The following is a 25403-nucleotide window of genomic DNA, read 5'->3' as shown; positions in this document are numbered from 1 at the left end:
AGCTGGAGCCCTCTATGACACACCACGAACCCGAGGGAGCCCTGGGCTGCAGTTCTGGGACAATCAAATGACCAGCCTAACTCAATCTGAGAGTGGGCAGGGTGCTTCGTGCAAGCAGCCGTGTAATGATTCAACAAAGAGGCTTAGAATCTTCCCCAGCTGGAAGCCCTTGCCATTCTGGGAACACAAAGCCACCACACAGGATTCTGAAATAGGAGAGCCAGCCCCTGTCAAAAAGAACCCCCAAACAATTTCCAAGACAGTGTAAATAGTATGCTACCGTTTATATGTATTTTTTTAAAAAGAGACAGAAGAATATATGCCAGAATTCATCTTTGCTTGAATATGGTTGGACACATAAGAAACTAATTTAAACATAATGCTCCTTGAAGGGAGCCAGACACAAAAGGCCACATATTGTATGATTTCATTCATATGTGATGTCAAGAACAGGCAAATTCATAGAGAAAGAAAGGAGATTAGTGGTTGCCAGGGGACAGGGAAGGGAGGAATGGGGAGTGACTGCTTAATAGGTATGGAGTTGCTTTTTGGGGTGATGAAGATGTTTGGGAACTGGCTAATGGTTATGGTTGCACAAATTGCAAAATGTACTTAATGCCACTGAACTCTACACCTAATGTGGTTAAAATGGTCGAAAGAAACAAACAACCTAATTGAAACATCAGTTTCTTGCATGACAGGCAAGAGATGGGTAGACCGGGACAGGGATGGAAGTGAGGTTTTTATACTTTTGACTTCTGAACTTAAAAACAAACAAAAACAAGCCATTCTTCTCAGGCTGCATGAATGTCACATTTAGGAGGTGGTTTCAATATTTTGATGTAATATTTAAATAGCAGCACAGCCTTTTTGTTGCCCCAGAAAAACAACTCATGTTCTGGAAGCCTAGAGAAGCAGTACAGTCTGCAGACAAGAAGCAACAGAAAAATGACGCCTGTGCAGGTCAGTTAATTAGCATAAAATTGCCCCGTGCCAAGGCAGAGGAAGATCCCAGTGAGCCAAGTAGAACTGCCCTGCAACACTACTTCCCCACTCCCTCCCTTGGAACACAGAAAAGCACAGAGTGCGGACACCACCATCTTTGTGTCAATGCTGGTTTCATTCTTTGAATTCTGTGGCTCTTTTTTCAACTGTCAAACTGAAGGGAGGGCCACCTCCCTTGCCTCTCCCTTCCTCGGGATCAGTCCCTTACCAAGCAACCTGGCCACTGCGAGCCCTGCCTCCTTGCCAAGTGTGTTTCATTAATTGCTTGTGATTAATTCCAGCTTGTTCCACATCAGTTTTGTGTGTGTGTGTGTGTGTGTAAGATCAGCCCTGAGCTAACATCCATGCCAACCCTCCTCTTTACCCCCCTTTTTCTCCTCCCCAAAGCCCCGGTAGATAGTTGTATGTCATAGCTGCACATCCTTCTAGTTGCTGTATGTGGGACGCCGCCTCAGCATGGCGGGAGAAGCCGTGCGTTGGTGCGCGCCCGGGATCCGAACCCGGGCTGCCAGTAGCAGAGCGTGCGCACTTAACCGCTAAGCCACGGGGCCGGCCCCCCACATCAGTTTTTAACCCACATCCAAGATAGCTAGCCCAAGATGTCTGCTCTTGAGTTACTTACACACCCGCGCCCACTTCCTCCAACCCTGACGTCAAGCTCCATCTGCAGGCATTTCTACAGGTGGGGGGGGCACCACGTGCGGGCAGCTAGTGGTGGGTGGGCTGCTTTTCCTGTCCTTTGCTCACCCTGGGCTTTGAGAAATCTGTCCACTCAACTTGGTTCTGTCTGGTCTTTCCTTTGACACCAAAGCCTCCTTCCTAGAACCTTTTTCTACTCCTTTTACTCAAGGAAGAGGTTATTGGCTCCCTAATCCAGACAAGCATTTCAGCTGGCAGTTCTAGTCTCCCCCTGGAAATCTGAGAAAAAGAGTCAAGTTTCCTGCTGTGAACAGGAGTCCAGCGTCCCTGGAGAGCCTAGAAGCCTATAACATCATCCCTTACTCTGTGGGCTGCTGAAAGCTAGCTTTCTGCTCAGATACAGTGATTTAAAAAACTGATAGCGCTAGTTAGGCAGGCTGCAAACTGCAGGTGGGTTAGCCTTGGTTCGGGTCTTCAGGTAAAGCTCCGGCGCCCCAGCCAGAAAGCATGTTTCTTGGCTCTGGCTCTTTTGTCTCTGGCTGCAGTTTCCACACAGAGCACAGTTGGGCACTGCCGTGAGAGCATCTTCATCCGTGTGAAGGAGTCTGCCGTGGGTTAGGGAGGGGAGGTGGCTGCGAGCTGCCTGGTCTCCTGTGACTTTGGCACGAGGCTTGAGCAGTGACTGGCCTCTTTCAGACACGCTTCCTCTTCTGTGGCTGCATCCTCGTTTGTGGTGACTGCATTCTTGCCTAAACTCTTCCTTTCCTACCTCACTCCTAGTCTGAGCTTTCTGGACCCCACAATGAAAAGGAAAAACCCTTTACTTCCTGGGCCCAAGTTGCAGCCTCTTGACATTTGATCAACACTGTGTCTCCTTAAAGCTGAGTAGACTCTCACTCTTTCAGAGGCCCCTACATTCTCCCCATAGAAATTCCGCAGGAAGCATTTCCATAAAGGTCAGTTCTCTTGATCCAGATTCATCAGGGAGGAGTTGTCTGAAGCCTCACCCACAGAAAGGGGAAACCCCATTTCATGGTCCGCTGTCTTGGTCCTGTCTCTCTACAAGAACCGAGCTGTGGGCAAAGGCTTCCTTCTCTCAAGGGCACAGCCCCTCTGTCAGTCACCTGCCTGGGGAGAAAGACACGGGCCCGACCTCCTCTCCAGGGCCCATCATCCTGAGATGCAGCTCTACTCATGACCCCCTCTCGCTCAAAATCCTGAAAGGACTCTATCTGGTCCTACCCCTTCTTTTAAAACGAGGAAACAGAACCCCAGACACATCAGATGATTTTACCAGGGCCACAAACCCCTGTAGCAGTATGACTGGGGCTGCGGGCAGCCTCCTGAGGTTCCCCGCTCTGTGTCCCTGGAGTCCTCCAGGTTAGCCCCTTCCTGCCTCTCAGCTGCGTCTCCTACCCCGCTCCTCTGTGCTGTCAAATTGCACCGCTCTCTTTTTTCCTGTTTTCCTACTTCTTCCTTATTTGGCTCAACCCAGATGCCACTTCCTCCCAGACACCTCACGCAGAAGTGCTCCCTCCTCCTCTGGGGTCCCCCGGCTTCAGGCCGTGCCCCTCCTAGGACACCACACTCTCCAGCTGGTGTGAGCCATTCCTCCGTAAGCTGTCAGCATCCTGAAGCAGGGGCCAAGTCCTACTCACCTCAGTCTCCCCGGAACCCAGCACAACCAGCACACACACATCACGGGTCTTCACTGAATGTTAGCTGAGCACAAAGTAATGAATAAACGACACATACTAAAACCAGAAACAGTTAACGATGAAATTTGGAAAGTGTGTTCTGTTTGCCCATTGCAGTTTCCAGACTTTACATTTTGGTGTTTATGACATGACAGTGTCTATACCTTTTTCCTTGACATGAGTGGGGGCATGAGGACTGAAAGGAAAACCGCAGCCAGAGGTCTGAGGTCAGCTCTGGGCTCCTCCTCCTAGAACAGGGGTTGGCATCGGTTTCAGTAAAGGGCCAGATGGTCAACATTTTAGACGGTGGGCCATACAGTCTATGTCAAAATGACTCAACAATGCCATTGTACTGTGAAAGCAGTCGTACACAGTATGTAAATGAGTGAGCATGTTTGTGTTCCAACAAAACTTTACACAGGCAGCCGGCCACCAGCTCTGGCCTGCGGGCTGTACTTCGCCAACTCCTGACTTAGGTGAGGGAACCTGGCCGTGTGGTTTACATTCTGAGTCTCAGTTTCATCATTTGTTTAAAAAGATGAATGAAGAGTGCTTACTGTACATGGCCTTATGTGGGAGTTCTTAAGGGTAAATGGAATAGGGTACGTAAAACTCTTAGCACCAGGAGTGGAACATATTGCTTGCTTAATAAATGCTAACTAACACAATTGTTTCAAGTCAGCAAAAGAGACTTTCCAATGTTTGTTAGTAGCTCATTCTCATTCCACAACCTGAAAAAAAATGTCTAGGTTTAGAAAAGCCAATTGGAATTAACAAAAAGGAATTTAAGGTGCCCACAGACCCAGGCGTAGTGCTAGCCTCAGGCATAGCTGGACACAGTGGTTTTGCACGTGCTGTTCCTTCTGCCTGGAATGCTATTCCCATCTCTTGCCTGCCTGCACCTGCTAAAAGTCCTTCTCAACCTTCAGGTTTCAGCACATTCTTTAGGGAAGCCGTCCCTGACTTCTCGCCCAGAAAAAACTCTCCCCAGCACAAGCCTTTAAAACCCTCTTTGTAGCATTCTTCACAGTTGTGCTTTAACACTTATAATTTAAATAACATTTTTCTTCCTCACTCGTCCATAAGCTCCAGGAGCCTTTGCGATGCACGGGAGTCACCATGCGGTCCTATCAAAACACAGATGCAGATTCAGCAGGCCTGAGGGGGGCGGAGAGCTCCCAGGCCAGGCCAGCGCCAAGGCTGCTGGTCGGCACAGCACATTCTGACTGTCCCCTTCGCCTTCCCCACTCACATCCCCTTCGCAGAGAGGTCTGTCTAGCAGGTTTTCCCTTTCACCCCATCAACCCAGGTCTCCACAGCTTGCTCTTGTTACATCCCCTCCCTCAACCCTTCCATCTCCAACGTCACCACTGCAAATGGACTGGCTTATCAAGGAATTTTCCCAAAATAAGCTTTTCTTGAGGAACGCTAATGTCATTGACTAAAATATTCACCCTCTTTTTTCACTCAGTTCCTTCAGGCAGAGGACCATAAGGAGATAACATACTGTTGGAATTTAATGGGTCAGTGAGGAACATTCCTTTTTCTCCTTCCAAATTTTAGGGACCAGTTAAGCTATAGATGCAGGAGAGAGATGAAGTTTTTAAGAAAGAATCAGTTTTACAATGATGAAGCTGATTGGGGAATGTGGCTGGCATCTACAGCCAGGTAGGTTTGCTAACCTGCCCTCTCTTAGAGTAACTTAACTCCTCTTCAAGGCTGCAGGCCACCCCATTGCAGAGGAAGCGCCCACTCTGGTCACCTACCACGCGGATAAGCAGGGGACTCAGGTGCGTCGAGAGGGTGGCTGGGATTGTGTGCGCAGTCTCTTTCTTAGCTTTACCAGGTGGGCAGGTTACTCCTGCCAAGGGAGGAGTGGGTGAGGGTAGAGAGGGGTCAGGGAAACACCGCTGTAAGTTACTTTCCCTGGAGACAGTCAAGGGCATTATACTCTAAGTTACCTTCCTCCTAGAGGACCCTTCAACACTTACAGGCATTAGTACAGTTGGGATAAAAGGCTTTTTTCTTCAAGTTGGAGAGAGCCTAATTTGTTCTCAAATCTCAAACCTCAAATCCCCCTTTTCTCACTAGACCTCCCAAGGAAGTCAAGGTAGCCTGAAGGCAAGGGAGAAAACGAAGGGCACCCTTGTTGGGGTACTTTGAATAGATGGCTGCGGGATACTGTGGCTCCTTTACTCTGTGATACTCCGGAAAAGAAACTGTGATTGGGGGAGGGGTGTGCTCTTCATAGGAAGGAGTATCTGGGAAATGCTGCAGTGGGGTGTAGCCAGGACGGCTGCAGAGCCCCAAAGGAAGACGAGGGCAGTATAAACTGAAGAGTAAGGAAGACCGCTGCTCCACCATGATCTCTCTAGGTTCTGTTTTCTCCTGTCTTCTCTTCCTCTTCCCTCTGCAGTTCCTACCAATCAGTAAAATTAATGGATGCCTTCATTTTGAATCTCTTGACTAAAGACAAAACAAGCTTGAGATGAAAAGTTATCAACATCAGTTAGTAACCACAGCCTATGACAAAGACCCTCTCCTTGACCAAACTTTAGTCAGGCTCCTCTGAACCCTCTTCTCAACCGGGCCTCGACCTTTGGACTTCCATGTCTGTCTTTGCATTGCCCAATTTTACCAAAAATCCTAAGTCAGTTTAATAAGAATCTCACCCTCAATATCACATCAAATTCCTCATCCCCCACTCTTGGTATCTGACCACCCTGGCCTCCCTTCAGCAAGAATCTCGTGAAGTCTGTTTAGCTAGAATCCCCCCTCACCCCTGGTGTCTCCTCCTAGTAACTGTCCATCCGCTGACCCCTACCCTGCCCCTTGGCTATATTGCTCACTTGCACACGCCATGTTTGGAATGGAGCCCAGATCTAGACTGAGGTCTCTTTTCCTCTGTTGCGACAGTCCTGAATAAAATCTATTTACACCACGTTACTGTCCAGCTCCGGTTCTCTCTGACACCCGCCCCCACTTCCAATATCAAATAGGGCCAATATTTTTGAAACAGCAGAGTTATCAAGCCCAAATGGGAGAGGCTAGTGCAGTGCATTTTAATCATCGAATATTTAATACCTACCTCATGCTAGATGCTGCACAGCATACAAAAACAGATAACAATACTTCCTGGCGTCAAGGGACATTTGATGTGGACAATAAGAGAACCAATTGACCAATATTTATTACAAATTATTTTAAATGGCAAATGAAAGAATAACCTAAAGGATTTTTTTTTTTTTTTAGATTTAATATATTGTCTTCTTTACTTTATAAGAAGAGAAACAGAGGTACAAAACAGAGTTTGCCTCCATTAAGGAGCTCAGCTTTTGAACTGGTTAAACCCCACAATGGCAAGTGGGGAGCAGGCAAAAACCAAGAGGTAGACATTTACAGAAGAAGAAATCTAACACAGGCTTTGAAAAGAATCCAACAGGACCACCAATGAAATCAAAGAGCAGCTTCATGGGACTCAGCTCTGCCTCAAGGTCAGCTGAGTCTGACGCAACATGAGCGACGAGTCCAGACAGGGCACAGGCTGCAAGTGCAAACACATTTGCTGGCTCTCAGCTGGACCCCTGCTCCTTGGTCTCAAGTCTCCTCTCCTCTAGGCACCCTTCTGAGCGCTTCACCTAGACTGGAAACCACACCATGCCACTCCCGTTAACTAACACCCATCAGTGCCTCTGCACTGCCTAATAAATAGCGTCCCAGCTCCTTCACCTGGCTTATAGGGGCCCCATATCAGATCTGCCTCTCCGGGACACCCTCCCCAGACCCGACATTCCAGCAGCACTGTTCCCAGGGCACTCGCCAGGCTGCTTGCCACTTCCCTGTCTTTGCTCACGCCAGTCCTCTGCCAGGAAAGCCTCCTCTGACCTTTGCACAGCTAACCTACTCATCATCAACATCTGGTTTGGAAGTCTTCCCTCAACTTTCTCCAGATAGCCAGGGGCGTATCCCTTTTTATTGGACCTACTACATTGCAATGACCAGTTCGTGTGAGTGGTTCCCTTTGGACACTGAGTTATTGAGGGCAGTGGCTATGTCTTATTCACTTTTAGAATCCCCAGCACCTAGCACAGTCACCCAGTGAAAGTTTGTAGGGGAAAATAAAATTCCTTAAAGAGGGTTCAAGGCACTATTGTGTGGTGGCTCAGTGCATGAGTGGCGTTTAAAGGCTGGTTCTGCTATTGACTATCTGGGTGACTTCAAACAGAATTTTCCAATATACTAATGAGAACAAGCCTGGTAATACCCATCTGATAGAGCTGTTGAGAAGAGTAAATCAAACCGGGCAGATAAGCATTTAGCGCAGCTCACCCAGGGTTAGCTCTTCCCTCGTCCCCAGTGCATGCGCCCCACCCCCAACATCACTCCCCACACAGGGCGTGACAATAAGCAAATCCTGTTTACCCAAGACATGTTTAATTGTAAGAAGAGAGATAAAGGTCAACTCGATAAAAATCAGACTATGGTCCTGTCTTGGAAGTGCCACGCTGCTCCCTTCTCTTACTTCTTTGAGGAGCAGTATTTCTGGATTTCTTCCGCGAGCCACAGGCAGTGCAGGATGCGTTTCTTTTCAGCAGCCAGTTCTTCTTCTGAGAACTGGCCCAAGAGTTTCTGGACAAATATATTTTGATCTTTCAGGAAGATATTCTTATTGACTCCTACATTTGGCATATTCTCCAGGGACCCAGATTTGAAGTGGAAGCTTAAATGTCTGTTTCGTTTTAGACCAGGCCCTTTCTCTTCAATCCACGTCAGCGGACTGCGAAGATGAAAGAACCATGTGTTAGAGATTACAAATGGACGCTGGCGGGCCCCTGAGCGCCTGGGAACACACCCTCCTTCCACACCCGTCTCCCCTGCAGCTGCTGCTCAGGGTGGCACTCCGACCTCCACCAGCCTCACAAAGGCCAGGGGTGACTGTTTTCAACTTCACCGCCAAACAGTCCTTTATTTAATTTTGCCATCAGGCAGGGGAATTCAGTCAATGACCTTTGTGTGGACACCAGCTTGTTATTCAGGAGCTTTGACCCTGAGTCTCATGGATCCCTCTAGGGGATCCAGATAAGGGCTACAGGCAGTCCATGAAGCACCGGAGATTGTGCAAACTGTTGTTTCCATGGATATGTGCATTTTTGGGGGAAACAGTTCATTACATTCTCAAAGAAGTCTATGACCCCAAGCACATGCCAGAAAACACCATTCTCTCTGCTGTCTCCATTTCAAATTTGCCCCCCAGGCTAATGTCAGCACTCACAAAAATCTAAAATCCAAATAGGATAGACTCCACTTCTCTGAAGTCTCTCCTTTCTCTGGTTTTATCTTTTCTGTCTTTATAGTAGATAAGAGCTGTGTTATCTGCCCAATGAAAAACAGAGAAACCTCCTAAGTAGACTTGACCTACAGTAAGAAGCTTCATTGAATAACGTGACAGGAAAAAGAGAAAATCTGCTTTTTAGAATACATTCTAAAAACAATACAGCATTGATTTAAGGACTTTTTAAATGAAAAAAAATCCATAATTCTCTCACCTAAATAAAAAGTATCTTCAGTTTGAGACGATCCTTTCAAATATTTGTCTATATGCATATAACATTAATCATCAAGTATAATTTTTTTTTTTTTTTTTTTTGTGAGGAGATCAGCCCTGTGCTAACATCCGCCAATCCTCCTCTTTTTTTGCCGAGGAAGACGGCCCTGGGCTAACATCTGTGCCCATCTTCCTCCACTTTATATGGGACGCGGCCACAGCATGGCTTGCCAAGCAGTGCATCGGTGCACGCCCGGGATCCGAACCAGCGAACCCCGGGCCGCCGCAGCAGAGCGCGCGCACTTAACCGCTTGCGCCACCGGGCCGGCCCCCATCAAGTATAATTTTTGATTATGCTTCTTTTCCTTATTTTAAAATATTTCTATGATCGTACAGATATTGCTATTACGATTATTTTTGGCTGCATATCATGTACAATTGATTATATAATTTAATATTTTATTGTTGCCAAATCTTTAACCTCTTTCCAATTTTAAATTAATATGGATATCCTGCATTCAACATCTTCATGCATATACATATACACAGTTTCCCCTCCTCCCTTTTCTTAGAACAAAGTCCCAGGAACGAGGTGACTTGCTGCTGGTGTCTGACTACTTCTTGTTGCTTTCCCCTCCCGTTTCTTTCTGGGGGGTGAGTCAGGGTCAAGGACGAGGCACTTCTGTTGGACTGCTGTGCTACCCGACGGAGTTTTCAGTGTGAACAGGGAAAGGGTTAGACCTGAGCAGCATCAGGTCTCTGCCACCACTGCTCAGACTTCCTCTCTCCTCTCCCACTGGGCTGCAGGAGGGCAGGCCTGGGGGGGGGGGGGGGAAATCTTCATTTGCAAATATTTGCATTCATTAACCTGGGCACTGACTACCTGCAAAAACGCTTCTTACTTCTCCTCTTCTACAGGAAGCTGTTCAAACACATGCACATCCCTAGTGTCAGCAGGCGTCTTCGAGCACGGTGGAGGTGGCCCTGTCCTAACGAGGCTCCTCCCCCGGCCTTGAAGGATGAGCAGGCAGGGGCCTGCATGGTGTTGGCACTACTCCTACCAACTGGCTTCAACAGGAGAGTTGAAACATGCACCTCTTCCCTATACCGGCTATCCACAAGATTTGGGTTGAAAAGGTGTTCTAATGCTTATTTTCACAAAGTTTGAAAACTGCTGGTAAAATGAAAAGAACACGGGCTTGGGAATAAGTTGCACTAAGGTTTCCTGGTTAACTCTGGGATCTGAGGCTAATGATACCTCCTTTACTGAGAGGTGAGGACTATGATAAGGTAAAGACAAGGCCTGGTAGGTTTTCCATGATGCTCCTTTCTCACGCCCTTCCTGTTCATTTTTTAGGGAGAAGGTGTGACAATCTGGGAACTGGAGACAGGCTGCCTAAGTGTGATTCTCTCACCATCACTTATTAGCTCTATGCCCTTGGCAAGTTTCTTAACCCCTCTGAGCCTCAGTTTCCTAGGTGAGAATAATCACGCCCATTTCAGAGCTGGTATAAAGATTATATGAGAAAATGCTTGTGAAAGGGCTCGGCCCATGCCCAGCACATAGTAAGCACCCAATATACACAGCTGATACTAGTACTTGTACAACAGGGATTCAGATAACTAGCCCCATCCTGCTAGTCTTTTATTGTGACGTTTCAAGATCAGGCCTCCCTCCTCCTCATCACCTGCTGTGGCTCCACTCCATTCCACCACGCTGTTTGAAGGTAGCTATAACATAAGAAATTGTGTCTGGAAACAACAGGCAGAGGCTCCTAATGTGTCGTAACAAGCCCTGGAAAGACATCTACTTATAGCTGAAATAAAATCTGGTCTGCAGACTGAGATAAGCTTGGCGGACAGAGAGAAAAGAGACCCACAGATCCCAAAGCATCTTCCCAGGCACAGTCAGAAGCCAGGGCTGCATTCACAGGATAAGGCGGCCTTTCTTTGTCACGTGACGTACTCTACCATGGGGCATATAAACCAGACAGGGACCAGTCTGCTTTGAAGAACTGCAGTTGAGCAAGTTTTCTATTCTGGAAGTCATTAAAATGATTCATGTGTGAATCAATGCTAGCCTATAAATCAAAAATGCATATTCAGGTCAGGCAAAGAATATAGGAAACAGTTAAATTAGTAAACTAGTAAAACTAAGGTGTTTAATCAATCAACTAAAATCTTTTGGTTATAATTTAAATTTAAAAAAATAAATGACTATTATAAACTCTATCAAAAAGTTGGTCTAACTTCTTCCAAGAAATTAATTCCCATGGCTAGTTTTTTGTTTGTTTTTTTGAGGTATGGTTGACATGTAACATTATGTTAGTTTCAGCTCATGGCTAGTTCTAAAAGCTCATGGTACAGGCTTCACAAACATTCCAGAATGTGATGACAAAGATTAATATTAATGCTACTTAATTACTGCATTATTTTAACACTAGATAAAAATAAACTTGAGATATTTCAAATATTCTGATCCACCTGGGGGAATTTCTCGTGTCCTCCATTGTAACTTGAGTTTCAGGGAGGGAATGCAAAAGGTCAGGATGTTTCCTCCACCTCAATTTCCTAATCAGTAACAATCAGTAATCATAAAAAGCAGACAGCTTTACCTACGCCATGGTGGTGGTATGAGATTAAAAATGCAATTTGTGAAGTGGAAAGTACTATACGAATTTAAGAAGTTACTATAATTCGGTATTTGCCATCTGTCCCAACCCCTCACCTGGAGCTTGCCCCGCCCTGCAGTAACGAGTCAGCCTCTGCTCCCATCACGTCTTGTTTCCTGTCTGACTCCTACTCAGACGTCAAGACCGAGCACAGCACCTCCTCCTCTGAGAAGCATGATCTGACCTCTCCAGGTGCCCCCCCTCCCCTATGCTCCTGAGCCCTCTGAGCCACCTTTAGCTCTGAACACAGGGGACTGCACCTGTCATGGCTGCAATTCTAACACTATGACATGGCCGGCGTCACAGTCAGGGCCCCCACTGCTACCCCTCCACAGGCAGCACTTCCCAGCTCTGCACGAGTTTCTGCATCTGCGACCTCCGCCCTTCCCTGGGAAGAGAGGAAACCCCTCAAAATGGACATAGATCAGGCTTCCTTCAGGGACTCACATACTCTTCTCTTTTTGTAACTACCCAATGGTCTGTTTTTTTTACTACCAAGCGACCCATCTACCTGGAAACATATAGAAACACTCTAAAACATTTGCTGTTTTCAAAATTTTACACCCAAAAGCCCAAATGCTTTCCAAGAAAAATTATGAATATCTTTTTGTTTAAAAAGACTTGGTATGAGAAATAAAGAATCAGAGCATTTTGGGGACAGTACAATAGTGTGACGTGACGATAAAGCTGATTCAGTTTTGGCCACACTGAGGAATGAGTACCTGGACACGCGATAAGCGTGCAGGGCAACATGTCAACAGCAGGATCCGGGGGGTACTCGCACGGGTGTTCCCTAAGATTCTTCCCTCCGTCTGCAACTTCCATAATGAAATGCTGGAAAGAATTCAGGCCTCAGAGGTAACTGGATTTCTGCTACCACATCTGATACTGCTCACTCGCGTGGCTGAGGCAACCTCTCAAATTCTGTCAGCCTCTACTTACTGCAGAGGGGGTCCTGTTGGTCTTATTTACCTTACAGGGCTGCTGTGAGGATGCCATGAGGCAACAGAAGTGCAGTCTCAGCACCTGTTCTGTTTCAGAAGCAGACAGCCCTCTGGAGTGGGGGTGGGGTAGGGCTGCCGGGCTCCTCCAGATTCACCCTCGTGAACACAAGAGGGTGTCCACAAGCTTCCTTCTCCTCACAGTTTCTCACAACCTACCGTTTGTTCTCTGTCTCCAAGCACACAGTCATTTTCATATACTGATCTTCCTTTCGCTCTTCCAAAGTGGCGGACACCAGAGAAAGCTCCCCAAAGAGGGAGACCAGCCAGGTCAGGCGCGAAATGCCACTGAACGCGGGGAAGCCAAACCGCTCTTCTTCCAATGGGCCAGCTGTGGGGAATCACAAACACGTGGGAACTGGGAAATGAGGGCCTGACAGTGGGAGAGCAGGTGGGGGGCGTGGGCGGGCATGACGGGGGGTGAACAGACAGTGCTGAGACGATCGGGACGAGGCAACTTTGCCTGACGGGCTGGCTGTGAGGATGACCCACAATGAAACCCAGGTGCTTGAATGTCACTATCATAAAAGCATCTCCCTTGTTTCTTGTTTATTAAATTCAGTTTTGTGAGTAAAAGGAAACATTTTATGGGAAACAGCAGTCCATCTACCACACAGGATAATAAAAATGTTTCAGGCTTCTAACATATATGTGTGTGTGTGTGTGTAATACATATACTTATAGACACACACACACATACATATATAGTCTCTTCAGTTAGTGATTTAAAGAAGTCTTGTAAAAAAAGAAGAACCAAGGTATTTTAGCCCCTCAAACCTATCTTTCTAAAAATACCATATAACTATCTGTATAATGGGAATAGGGTGAAAGCATCATGATAGCCATAAAGAAAATGGTAATAGTTATGAACTATGTCAATATCAAGAAAACTGATACAGCGTTAAGTGTTTTCTTAGTCTTCATAATCTCCTATACAAAAGTACATTCAAAAGGGCACCTGTGTGAGAAATCCATTGGGTCAAGATACTGCTGCCCACTGTCCCCAGGTCAAATTTTAAACATAACCTAAAATTATAAGACTTCATACCTGTTACATTGCTCTATAAACCAAAGATTTCCTATAACTTTGATATTGACTTAAAGCAATTCATAATTATGAGTATGTTCTAAAAAAAGATAAGTTATAAATAAAAGCAAACAAAAATTATAAGTTTCATAGACAACATAGTTTGAAATCACTAGGACCTAAGTGTCAAACTTAAAAAAGAAAGGTGGCTCCCTCTGGGCTGGTCACTGTCTGCTCCCGTTCTTTGGAGAGGACGGATCAGCCACCAGAAGCTTGAGCTCTGTAGTCAGAGGCCTGAGCTGGCTCAGCCACTTAACTGTTTTGTCAACTTTGTGAAGCTATTCACCTCTCTGAGCTTCATTTTTTTACCTGTATAAAGGGGGTAATAAATACCCCCTTTATAGGATTGTCATATGAATTAACACGAACTAATGCATGTCACATACTTAGCATAGTTCCTTGCACAGATTAACGGTTATTGTTATGTCACCACAACTCTCATTCTATCATGATTTTAAAGGACGAAGATGGATTTTGCAATGAGGTTTCACTGTATTTTCCGGAAACTCATGAAGAGATGAACAGTTTTACCGCTTAACTATGCCAGGCCATGTCAGGGTTTCCTTTCTGTACTGAAAGCCCTCAGAAAGGTGGCCCAGACACCCTTGGGTCCAGCCAGATAAGGAGTCCACCCAAAGGTGACCACAAGAGCAGGAGGCTCCAGGATGCTCACTTCCTATTGCTAATGGAGCTGCTCAAAAAATGACAAACATGAAGTAAATAACCAAATATATGGTAGGTCAAATATTTTGGCCACAGCCAATGTCCTTGTAACTTGGAGGAAGAAGGGGCTATGCATATTTTGTTTGCTCCACAAAGAGAAGTATAAAAAAGTTCTCTCCAAGAACCCATCTCTGAGTCCTTTTTTAAAAAAGAGGTTTCATTTTCAACCTCCTGTGGAAAAATAATCTCCAACTTGTTAAGATTTCATGAGAGAAAATTCCACCTAATAGAGTGAGACAGAAGCATAAATACGCTTGAGATTTCTAACACACTTTTTACCCAAGGCCCACCAAGCAATTACATCTCATTTGAGGAAAGAAGAAAAGTAGGTATTTTATTGTTCACGGAAGCATGGGAAGATTAAATTAAATGGTCCTTAGTCAGAGAGTCTTGAGCAAAAAAGAATCCAAGTGCACATCCTAGAGAGCTAGGGAAGAACCCAGTTAGCCTCTGGTCTCAACAGTTACACATGACCTGCGACCCCACCTAAAACTGACCTGTGAAGAGAAGAGAGCCTTTCAGCAGGTCTTTCCCCACCACTTCTTTTTTCAGGAATGCAAACTCCTCCATCAAGAGTTCCACATGCTCCTCATGCAAGACTTTCCCTGTCATGACACAAATGGAGTAAAAAGGCAGTTGTCACCAACTGTGTATGGTTGTGCATCCCAGAGTCCAGGTCTGTCTTCCTCCAGCACAGACCGACACACAGACCTCAGAACCACTCTGAGCACCAGCACACCCTACACACCCCAGCTGAAGGTGGTGCCAATTCTAAGCTTACAACAGAAATGAAAATCTAAGAAAGCAAGAAGGTATCCACTTGCCTCAAAGACAAGATGAGCTAGGGAAGTGTCTGAGAGCCAGCCGAGTGTTAGCTTCTGTTCTAGACAGAAGGGGCAGTGCGGCACAGAAATCTCAGAAACACGAGAAGAAAAGGGATTGGAACTGAAGAAAAGAAAAGAGATTGCTGGGACTAAAGGAGAGGAGCTAAAATTGGACTCTTTATTTCAAAGAATTGGAAGAACCAGATGACTTTTTAAAATTATTCAGATTGGAGGGAGGATAAAACCTTAATATTTGTAACTAAAATTTTGGACTCTAAAACGAAGCTGTTAAAAAATTTTGCTCTGCTGGCTTTTTCATATCTAGACCAGAAGTTTCATAAAATACAGCATTATTTTCTTCTCCCCTCAATAGCTCGTCGTTTTCAACTGTTCTCACATGCCTATTTTTTCCATATATTTTCCCCCATATTACCAATCTCTCTAGGTCCACAAAACAAAAAAAAAAACTTAGGGAAAATTTAAAGAATAAAGCTCTATTATTAAAGTATGTTTTGGTTAATTTTCCCCTTCTATTTTTTATTTATTTAGATCTTTATGGCTTATTTACTAAGCATTACAAGTTTGTGCCCTTAAACACCATCACTCTTATCCTCACCATTCCCTCCATCTGCTGGTAATCTCTGTTTTTCACAGATTTATTTTAGATTTCACATAAAAGTGATATCATACAGTACTTGTCTTCCTCTGTCTGACTTATCTCATTTAGCATAATGTGCTCAAGGTCCATCCATGTTGTCGCAAATGGGAGGATAGCCTCCTTACTCATGGCTGAATAACATCCCATTGTGTATATGTATCACATCTTTTTTATCCATTCATCTGTTGACGGGCACAGACTGAGTTGTTGCCACATCTTGGCTATAAACATGGGAGTACAGATATCTTGTCAAAAACCTGTTTTCATTTCCTTTGGGTATATACCCAGAAGTGGAATCACTAGATAATATGGCGGTTCTATTTTAATTTTTTGAGGAACCTCCATATTGTTTTCCATAGTGGTTGGACCAATTTACATTCCCACCACCAATGTATAAGGGTTCCCTTTTCACCACATCCTCGCCAGCACCTGTTGTCTCTTGTCTTCTTGATGACAGCCATCCTAAAGGCGTGAGGTGACACCTCATTGTGGTTTGGATCTGCATTTCCCCGAGGATTAGTGAAGCTGAGCATCTTTTCATGTGCCTGTTGGCCATTTCGATGTCCTCTTTGGAAAAATGTCTACTTAAGAACTAAAGTGTGGTTATGACCTAACAGTTTCACTGAAACACAGAGAGAAATCTGGGCCACTGGGAGATGCTCCTGGGACATTAGCCATTGCTTAACCCAGCCTGACAGAAAACACTGCAGAATGTGCTGGGCGTGTTCTTGCACCTCATGAGTAGGCAGGCATGCCGCATGAGTCTCCAGAGAGGTAAGTGTGTGGGAAAATGAGATCCCTTCCACCCACTCCCTAGTCCATGAATATGGCAAAGAAAGTGTCTTATGAAAAGTAGAAGCTCTTCTCCTGTGGGTGGCTTTGTCCACACCTGTAGGCCTATAAAGGGACACTGGGCATCTCGGAAGTTGGACCATGCTTCAGAACACGTTGTGCTCTCTCTAGCACTATTTCCATATTTCCATTTCTGTATTTCTATCTCCATGGTCATCAAAGAAACTTTGTATCTTCCAACCGCATCTTCGCTTGTTTTTCTATCATTCACTCAGTGTTCTATTGTGATAAACACACGTGGCAACCACAGTATACACATACACACATGTACACACACAAATTCATATACATTTATTCATAGATCTCTTCATTGAAGGGTCTTAGAAGTAGAGATACTTCAAAAGCAATGAGCACACCTAGCATACAAATCTTGATATCAATATACCATTTACTGCACTGTTGATGGGATTACAAATTGGTATAGCCACTATAGAAAACAGTATGGAGGTTCCACAAAAAATTAAAAATAGAACTACCATATGATTCAGCAATTCCACTTCTCAGTATTTATTTGAAGGAAATGAAAACACTAACTCAAAAAGATATCTGCACCCCCATGTTCATTACAGCATTATTCACAATAGCCAAGACATGGAAACAACCTAAGTGTCCATTGATGGATGAATGGATAAAGAAAATGTGGTATATATATACAATGGAATATTATTCTGTCATAAAAAAGAGGGTAATCTTGCCATTTGTGACAATATGAGTGGACTTTGAGGGCATTATGCTAAGTGAATAAGACAGAGAAAGACAAATACTGTATGATCTTACTTATACAGGGAACATAAAAAAAAAAAAAACCAAACTCATAAATACAGGGAACAGATTGATGGCTGTCAGAGGTGGGAGTAGGGAGGGGGCAAAACAGGTGAAGGTGGTCAAAGGTACAACCTCCAGTTATAAAATAAATAAGTCCTGGGATGTGATGTACAGCATGGGGACTACAGTTAGTACTGCACTGTATATTCGCAAGTTGCTAAGACAGCAGACCATCAAGTTCTCATCACAAGAAAAAAATGTGTAACCATGTGTGGTGATGGCTGTTAACTAAACTTATTGTGGTGCTCATTTTGCAATATATACAAATATCGAATCATTATGCTATACACCTGAAACTAATATAATGTTATATGTCAATTATCTCAATAAAAACAATTTTAAAAAATACCATTCGCCACTAAAAGAACTAGGATTCCTTAAAGAAATGGCTTATTAAGGCCGGCCTGGTGGCGTAGTGGTTAAGTTCACACACTCTGCTTCAGCAGCCTGGGGTTCGCAGGTTCAGATCCTGGGTGTGGACCTACACGCTGCTCACTGAGTCATGCTGTGGTGGCCTCCCGTATACAAAGCAGAGGAAGATTGGCAACAGATGTTAGCTCAGGGCCAATCTTCCTCACCAAAAAAAAAAAAAAAGAAAGAAAGAAAGAAATGGCTTATTGCAGGGCTGAGGCAGAGAAAGCATACAATGAACATAAACAATTTTATTCCAGAAAGCAAAGAATTTCTCAAAGAATAATGGAAATATAACAAAATGACATGACAGACAGCATGGAGAGGTCCCCACTGACCAAATATGAAACAATTTGAACATCAAAATAAATAATAAAAATAGATTATAATCCATTGAATTAAAAAAAGCCATGAACCCATACTAATATAAATTAGCAAATGAATAATCAGAAAGTGTGATAAATAATGGATATTTACCAAGTTTCAAATTACCTCCCCACAAAATAATTATTAATTACAAAGGGGAAAAAAAGTAACTTTCAGTGGAGAAACCTGGCAGACACCACCTTAATTAAATGATATCATTAGTAATGGACAAATTGAATTGGAAGTCACTTATTTCACTTAGAACACAGCATCAGTTCTATGATATTCCTGTGAAAGATGCATACCCCAAATCTAATCATGAAGAAACATCAGACAAACCCAAATTCAGGAACATTCTACAAAATAACTGGCCTATAATCTTCCTAAATACCAAGGAATGAATGAAACTATCCAGAGCAGAGACTAAAAGTGACATGTCAACTGAAAACAATATGTGATTCTAAACTAAATCATTTTGCTATAAAGAACATTATTAGGAAAACTGGGAAAATATGAATGTGGTCTGAGGATTAGATTGTACTATGTATCAATGTTAATTTCCTCACATTTACTTCATTTTTAAAAACTGAGGAATAATTAACAAATATAACCGTATATATTTAAGTGTACAATGTGTTAATTTGATATACATATACATCGTGGAATAATTACCAAGAGCGATACTTAACACATCCATCACATCACATAGGTAACTCTGTCTATGTGTGATGAGAATGCTTCAGATCTACACTCTGCAACTTTCAAGTATACAATACCATAGCACTAACTATAATCACCACGCTGTACGTTACAGGCTCAGAACTTCTTAGAACTGAAAATTTGTACACTTTGACCTACATCGCCCTATTTCCTCTTCCCTCCAACCTCAGGCAACTACCATTCTAATCTCTGTTTCTATGAAATTGGCTGTTTGTTTTAATTTTTTTAGATTCCACATATAAGTGAAACCACACAGTATTGGTTTTTCTCTGTCTGGCTTATTTCACTTAGCATAATGTGTTCCAGCTTCATCATGCTGTTGCAAAAGGCAAGATCCCCCCCCCTTTTAATGGCTGAATAATATTCCATTGTGTGTGTGTGTGTGTGTGTGTGTGTATGCATGCCATATTTTCTTTATCTTTTCATCCACTGAAGGACATTCAGGTTGTTTCCATATCTTGGCTATCGTGAATAATGCTATAACGAAAATGGGTGTGCAGATATTTCTTTGATATACTGATTTCAATTCCTTTGGAAATACACCCAGGAGTAGGATTGTTGGATCATATGGTAGTTCTCTTTTAATTTTTTGAAGATTCATCATACTGTTTTCCATTTTGGCTGTACAAATTTACATTCCCACCAACAGTGCACCAGGGTTCCCTTTTCCCCACATCCTCACCAACACTTGCTATTCTTTTTTTGATAACAGTCATCCCAACAGATGTGAGGTGATATCTCACTGTGGTTTTGAGTTGTATTTACCTGATGACGAGCAATGTTAAGCACTCTTTCATGTACCTGTTGACATACTTCTTGTATGTCTTCTTTGGAAATATGTCTATTTAGTTCATCTGCTCATATTCTAATTGGATTATTTGCTTTTTTGCTATTAGTTGTATGAGTTCTTTATATTTTGGATAATAACCCCTTATCAGATATATAGTTTGCAAATACTTTTCCCCATTCTGTAGGTTGCCATTTCAATTTACTGTTTCCTTTGCTGTGCAGAAGCTCTTTAGTTTGATGTAGATCTATTTGTTTATTTTAGCTATCACTGCCTGTGCACTTAGTGTCTTACCCAAGAAAACATTGCCAAAACCAATGTCAGGGATTTTTTCCTATGTTTTCTTCAAGGAGTTTTATAGTTTCAGGTAATTCTTTTTTTTTCTTTTTTCCAATGCTTCGTCTTGGATGCATTTCAAGATAATTTTTGTGAGTGGTGTAAGACAGGGTTCAGTTTCATTCTTTTGCACGTGGATATCCAGTTTTCCTAACATCATTGATTGAAGAGACTATCCTTTTCCCATTGTGTGTTCTTGGTGCCCTTGTCAAAAATTAGTTGACCATATATGCATGGGTTTATGTCTGGGCTTTATGTCAGTGTCTGGGTACACTGATCTATGTGCTTGTTTTTATGGCAGTACTACACTGTTTTGATTACTAGAGCTTTGTATTATAGGTTGTAACAGGAAGTGTGATGTCTCCAGATTTGTTCTTCATTCTCAGGATTGCTCTTCTATTTGGGGTCTTTTGTGTTCTATACAAATTTCAGGATACTTTTTTCCATTTCTGTGAAAAATGTCACTGGAATTTTGATAGGGATTGCACTGAATCTGTAGATTGCTTTGGATAGTATGCACATTTTAACAATCAATCCTTCCAATCCAAGAACACAGGATATCTTTCCATTTATTTGTGTCTTCTTTAATCCCTTTCATACATGTTCTTATAGTTTTCAGTGTATGTCTTTCACCTCCTTGGTTAAATTTATTCCTAAGTATTTTATTGTTTTTGATGGTACTGTAATTGAGATTGCTTTCTTAATTTCTCTTTCAGATAGTTGTTAGTGTATAGAAACAACTGATTTCTGTATGTTGATTTTGTACTCTGCAACTTTACTGAATTCATTTATTAGTTCTAGCAGTTCTTGGTGGAATCTCTAGGGTTTAGGGAGTTCTTTTTTTTTTTTTTGAGGAAGATTGGCCCTGTGCTAACAACTGTTGCCAATCCTTCTCTTTTTTTTGCTTTTTTCTCCCCAAAGCCCCAGTAGATAGTTGTATGTCATAATTGTGTACCCTTCTAGTTGTTCTGTGTGGGATGCATGGCTTGATGAGTGGTGAGTAGGTCCGCACCCAGGATCTGAACCTGCAAACCCTGGGCCGCCGAAGCAAATGCACAAACTTAACTGCTACACCACTGGGCTGGCCCCTAGGGAGTTCTAAATATAAGATCACGTCATCTGCAAACACAGACAACTTTAATTCTTCCTTTTTGATTTGGACGTCTTTTATTTCTTCTTGCGTAATTACTCTGGCTTCGACTTCCAGTACTATGTTAAATAGAACATAGTGGTGAGAGTGGGCATCCTTGTCTTGTTTCTGATCTTAGAGGAAAGGCTTTTAATTTTTCATCACTGAATATGACGTTAGCTGTGGGCTTCTCAATATCACTTTTACTATATTGAAGAACATTCCTTCTATGCCAAGTCTGTTGAGAGTTTTTATCATGAAAGGATGTTGAATTTTGTCAAATGCTTTTTCGGCATCCATTTAGATGACCATATATTTATCCTTCATTACATTAATGTGGTGTATCACATTTATTGATTTACGTATGTTGAACCATCCTTACATCCCAGCAATGAATCCCACTAAATCATGGTGTATGATCCTTTTAATGTGCTCTTGAATTCAGTGCTAGCATTTTGATGAAGATTTTTGCATCTATGTTCATCATGGATATCGGCCTGTAATTTTCTTTCCTTTTAGTGTCCTTGTCTGCTTTCAGTATCGGGGTAATGCTGGCCTCATAAAATGTGTTAAGCAGTGTTCCTTCCTCTTCAATTTTTGGGAAGAGTTTGAGAAGGATTGGTATTAATTCTTCTCTTAACATTTTGTAAAATTCACCCATGAAGCCATCTTGCCCTAGGCTTTTATATGTTGGGAAGTTTTTGATTACTTATCCAATCTCCTTGCTCATTATTGGTCTGTTCAGTTTTTCTATTACTATTACTTCATGATTCAGTCTTGGTAAGTTGTGTGTTTCTAGGCATTTATCCATTTCCTTCTAAGTTATCTAATTTATTGGCATATAGTTGTTCATAGTTGTCTCTTATGATCCCTTGTATTTCTGTGGTATCAGTTACAATGTCTCCCCCTCATTTATAATTTTATTAATTTGAATTATCTTTTTTTCTTTTTAAGTCTAGCTAAAGGCTTTTCAATTTTGTTTATCTTTTTAAAAAACCAACTCTTAGTTTCACTGATCTTTTCTATTGTCTTTCTAGTCTCTATTTCATTTATTTTTGCTCTAATCTTTATTATTTCCTTCCTTCTGCTCAGGTTTTCTATCTCCTTAAGATGTAAAGTTAGGTTGTTTATTTGAGATCTTTCTTTTTTCTTAATGTAGGTGTTTATCACTATAAACTTCCCTCTTAGAAATGCTTTTGCTGAATCCCATAAGTTTTGGTATTGGTATTTCCATTTTCATTCATCTCAAGATATTTTTTTGACTTCCATTTGACTTCTGCTTTGCCCCATTGGCTTTTCAGAAGCGCATTGTTTAATCCACGTATTTGTGAATTTTCCAGCTTTCCTCGTTACTGACTTCTAACTTCATACCATAGGGTCAGAAAAGATACTTGATGTCAATCTTATTAAATTTGTTAAGACTTGTTTTGTGACCTAATACATAATCTATCCTGAAGAATGTTCCATGTGCACTTGAGAAGAACGTGTATTCTGTTGCTGTTGGTTGAAATGTTCTGTATATGTCTGTTAGGTGCATTTGGTCTAAAGTGTAGTTCAAATCCATTATTTCCATATTGTATTTCTGTCTGGACGATCTATCCATTGTTGAAAGTGGGTATTGAAGTCCCCTACTATTATTGCATTGCTGTCTATTTTTGCCTTCAGATTTGAAAATAATTGTTTAATATATTTTGGTGCTCCAATATTGGGTGTATATATATTTACAATTGCTATATCCTCTTAATGAACTGACCTCTTTATCATTACATAATGTCTTTCTTTCTCTCTTATTACAGCTTTTGACTTAAAGCTATTTTGTGTAAGTACGCGCTCTATTTTGGTGTCTATTTGCATGAAATATTTTTCGATCTCTTCACTTTTGACTTATGAATGTTCTTAAAGCTTAAGTGAATCTCTTGTAGGCAGCATATAGTTGGGTCTTCTTTTTTAATCCATTGAGCCACTCTATGTTTTTAATTTGAGAATTGAAGCCATTTACATTTAGAATAATCATTGACAGGTAAGGACTTATTGCCATTTTGTTAACTGGTTTCTGATTGTTTTATAGTTCCTTTCTTCCTTTTTTCCTCTCTTGCTGTCTTTCTTTGTGAGTTGATGATTTCTTGTGGTGATATGCTTTGATTTATTTCTCTTTATCATTTGTGTATATAAGATTGTCTTTGCTGTTATGCTGAGGCTTTCATAACACATCTTATGTTATAATGGTCTACTTTAAGCTGATAACAACTTAATTTCAATTGCATAAAAAAATTCTACACATTTACTTGTCCTCCTCCCCCCCAAATTATGTTGGTATCCTAATTTACATCTTTTTATCTTGTGAATCCATTAACAAAATATTGCAGCTATATTTTAACAATTTTGTCTTTTAACCTATATGCTCGAGTTTAAAATGATTTACACACCACTATTGCAGTATTATTTTCAATTTGACTAAATATTTACCTTTACTGGTGAATTTTACACTTTTACGTATTTTCTTGCTACTACTTAGCACCTTTTCATTTCAGCCTGAAGAACTCCCTTTAACATTTCTTATAAGGCAGGTCTAGTGATGATAAATTCCTCCAGCTTTTATTTGCCTGGGAAAGTCTTTCTCTCTCCTTCATTTCTGAAGAACAACTTTCCTGAGTAAAACATGCTTGGTTGACGGTTTTTTTATTTAAGTACTTTGTTTTTTTTTTTGTTTTTTGTTTTTTTTCAAAGATGTTATTTATTTATATTTCCCCCAAAGCCCCAGTAGATAGTTGTATGTTGTAGTTGCACATCCATTCTAGTTGCTGTATGTGGGACGCGGCCTCAGCGTGGCCGGAGAAGCGGTGTGTCGGTGCTCGCCTGGGATCCGAACCCGGGCCGCCAGCAGCGGAGCGCGTGCACTTAACCGCTAAGCCACGGGGCCGGCCCATATTTAAGTACTTTGAATGTATCATCCCACTCTCTCCTGGCCTATGGGTTTCTGCTGATAGCTTAATCAGGATTCTGTTGTGTGTGATGAGTCTTTTTTCTCTTGCTGCTTTCAAAATTCTCTGTGTTTGATTTTTGAGAGCTTGATTGTAATGTGTCTTGGTGAAGATCTCTTTGGGTTAAATCTTTTTAGGGATCCTTGAGTCTCATGTTCCTGGATGACTACACCTCTCCTCAGATGTGGGAAGTTTCAGCCATCACTTATTTAAATAAGTTTTCTGTCTCTTTCACTCTCCCTTCTCTTTCTGGGAGTCCCATAATGTGAATACTGTTTCAATTGATGCTGTCCCATAATTCACCTATGCTTTCTTCACTCTTTTTCATTCTAATTTCTTTTTTTCTCTTGACTGAATAATATCAAGAGATCTGTCTTCAAGTTCACAGATTCTTTCCTCTGCCTGATTGAGCCTGCTGTTGAAGCTCTCTATTAAATTTTTCATTTCAGTCAATGTATTCTTCAGCTCCAAAATTTCTTTTTTATGATTTATATCTTTCTTGAACTTGTTTTGTTTATGTATTGTTTTCCTGAGTTCACTGTCCATCTGTATTCTCTTGAATCATGCTGAGTTTCCTTAAAATAATTATTTTGAATTATTTTTTAGATAACTTGTAGATCTCTACTTCTTTGGGGTCAGTTACTGGAAAACTGTTGTGTTCCTTTGGTGGTGTCATTTTCCTTTGGTTTTTCAGGTTTCTGATGGCTTGGCACTGATATCTGTGCATCTGAGGGAGCAGCCCCCTCTCTAACCATTTTGCACTGGCTTCAGTGGGAAAGATTTTCACCTGATGATTGCTGCAAGGGTGCTGGCTGGGTGGGATGCAGTGTTTGGTTCCTGAAGGGCACAGTGGCATAGTCTCTGTGCAGATCTGTCAGCTGAGGTCAACATCAGCGCAGACTGTGGGGGTCTTCTGTGGCCAAGAATGTGGAGATCCTGCAGGTGGCAGTCACAGCTAGGGCTATCTCTGAGGTGAAAGCTGCTGGTCCCCCTGTTCTCCTCTGTGGCCCACTGGAGGAAGTTCTAGCCAAGGGAATCCCTCTTGGCACCTGGTCTGACCAGCTAGATTCAGAGCAGCAGCAGGGCCAGGGTCCTGGTATCAGGCACACGCAGAACGACCACAGTGCCTGGGTCCTAAGACCTAA

At 42.4% G+C, this 25403-nt stretch overlaps 1 protein-coding gene across 3 annotated transcripts in view; it reads right to left on the bottom strand.

Moving 5' to 3' along the window:
* Positions 1-7753: 7753 nt before the first annotated feature.
* The window catches only part of BLVRA (biliverdin reductase A), a 72644-nt gene continuing 54994 nt past the window's right edge, over positions 7754-25403 (bottom strand). For all 3 annotated transcript variants that reach the window (XM_087429766.1, XM_087430294.1, XM_087430791.1), the window contains exons 6-8: positions 14867-14974; positions 12719-12890; positions 7754-8118 (exon numbers count right to left, since the gene is read on the bottom strand). In XM_087429766.1, coding sequence (XP_087285892.1) covers positions 7860-8118; positions 12719-12890; positions 14867-14974 — 539 coding nt within the window. In that variant the 3' untranslated portion in view covers positions 7754-7859. The remainder of the gene's footprint in view (positions 8119-12718; positions 12891-14866; positions 14975-25403) is intronic.

Source organism: Ceratotherium simum, chromosome 1 (genome assembly GCF_057802395.1).
Source record: "Ceratotherium simum simum isolate JZ-2026a chromosome 1, ASM5780239v1, whole genome shotgun sequence".
NCBI classification, from domain to species: domain Eukaryota; kingdom Metazoa; phylum Chordata; class Mammalia; order Perissodactyla; family Rhinocerotidae; genus Ceratotherium; species Ceratotherium simum.
The sequence above is the reverse complement of the archived record's forward strand: the minus strand, read 5'-3'. Positions and strand labels throughout refer to the sequence as shown.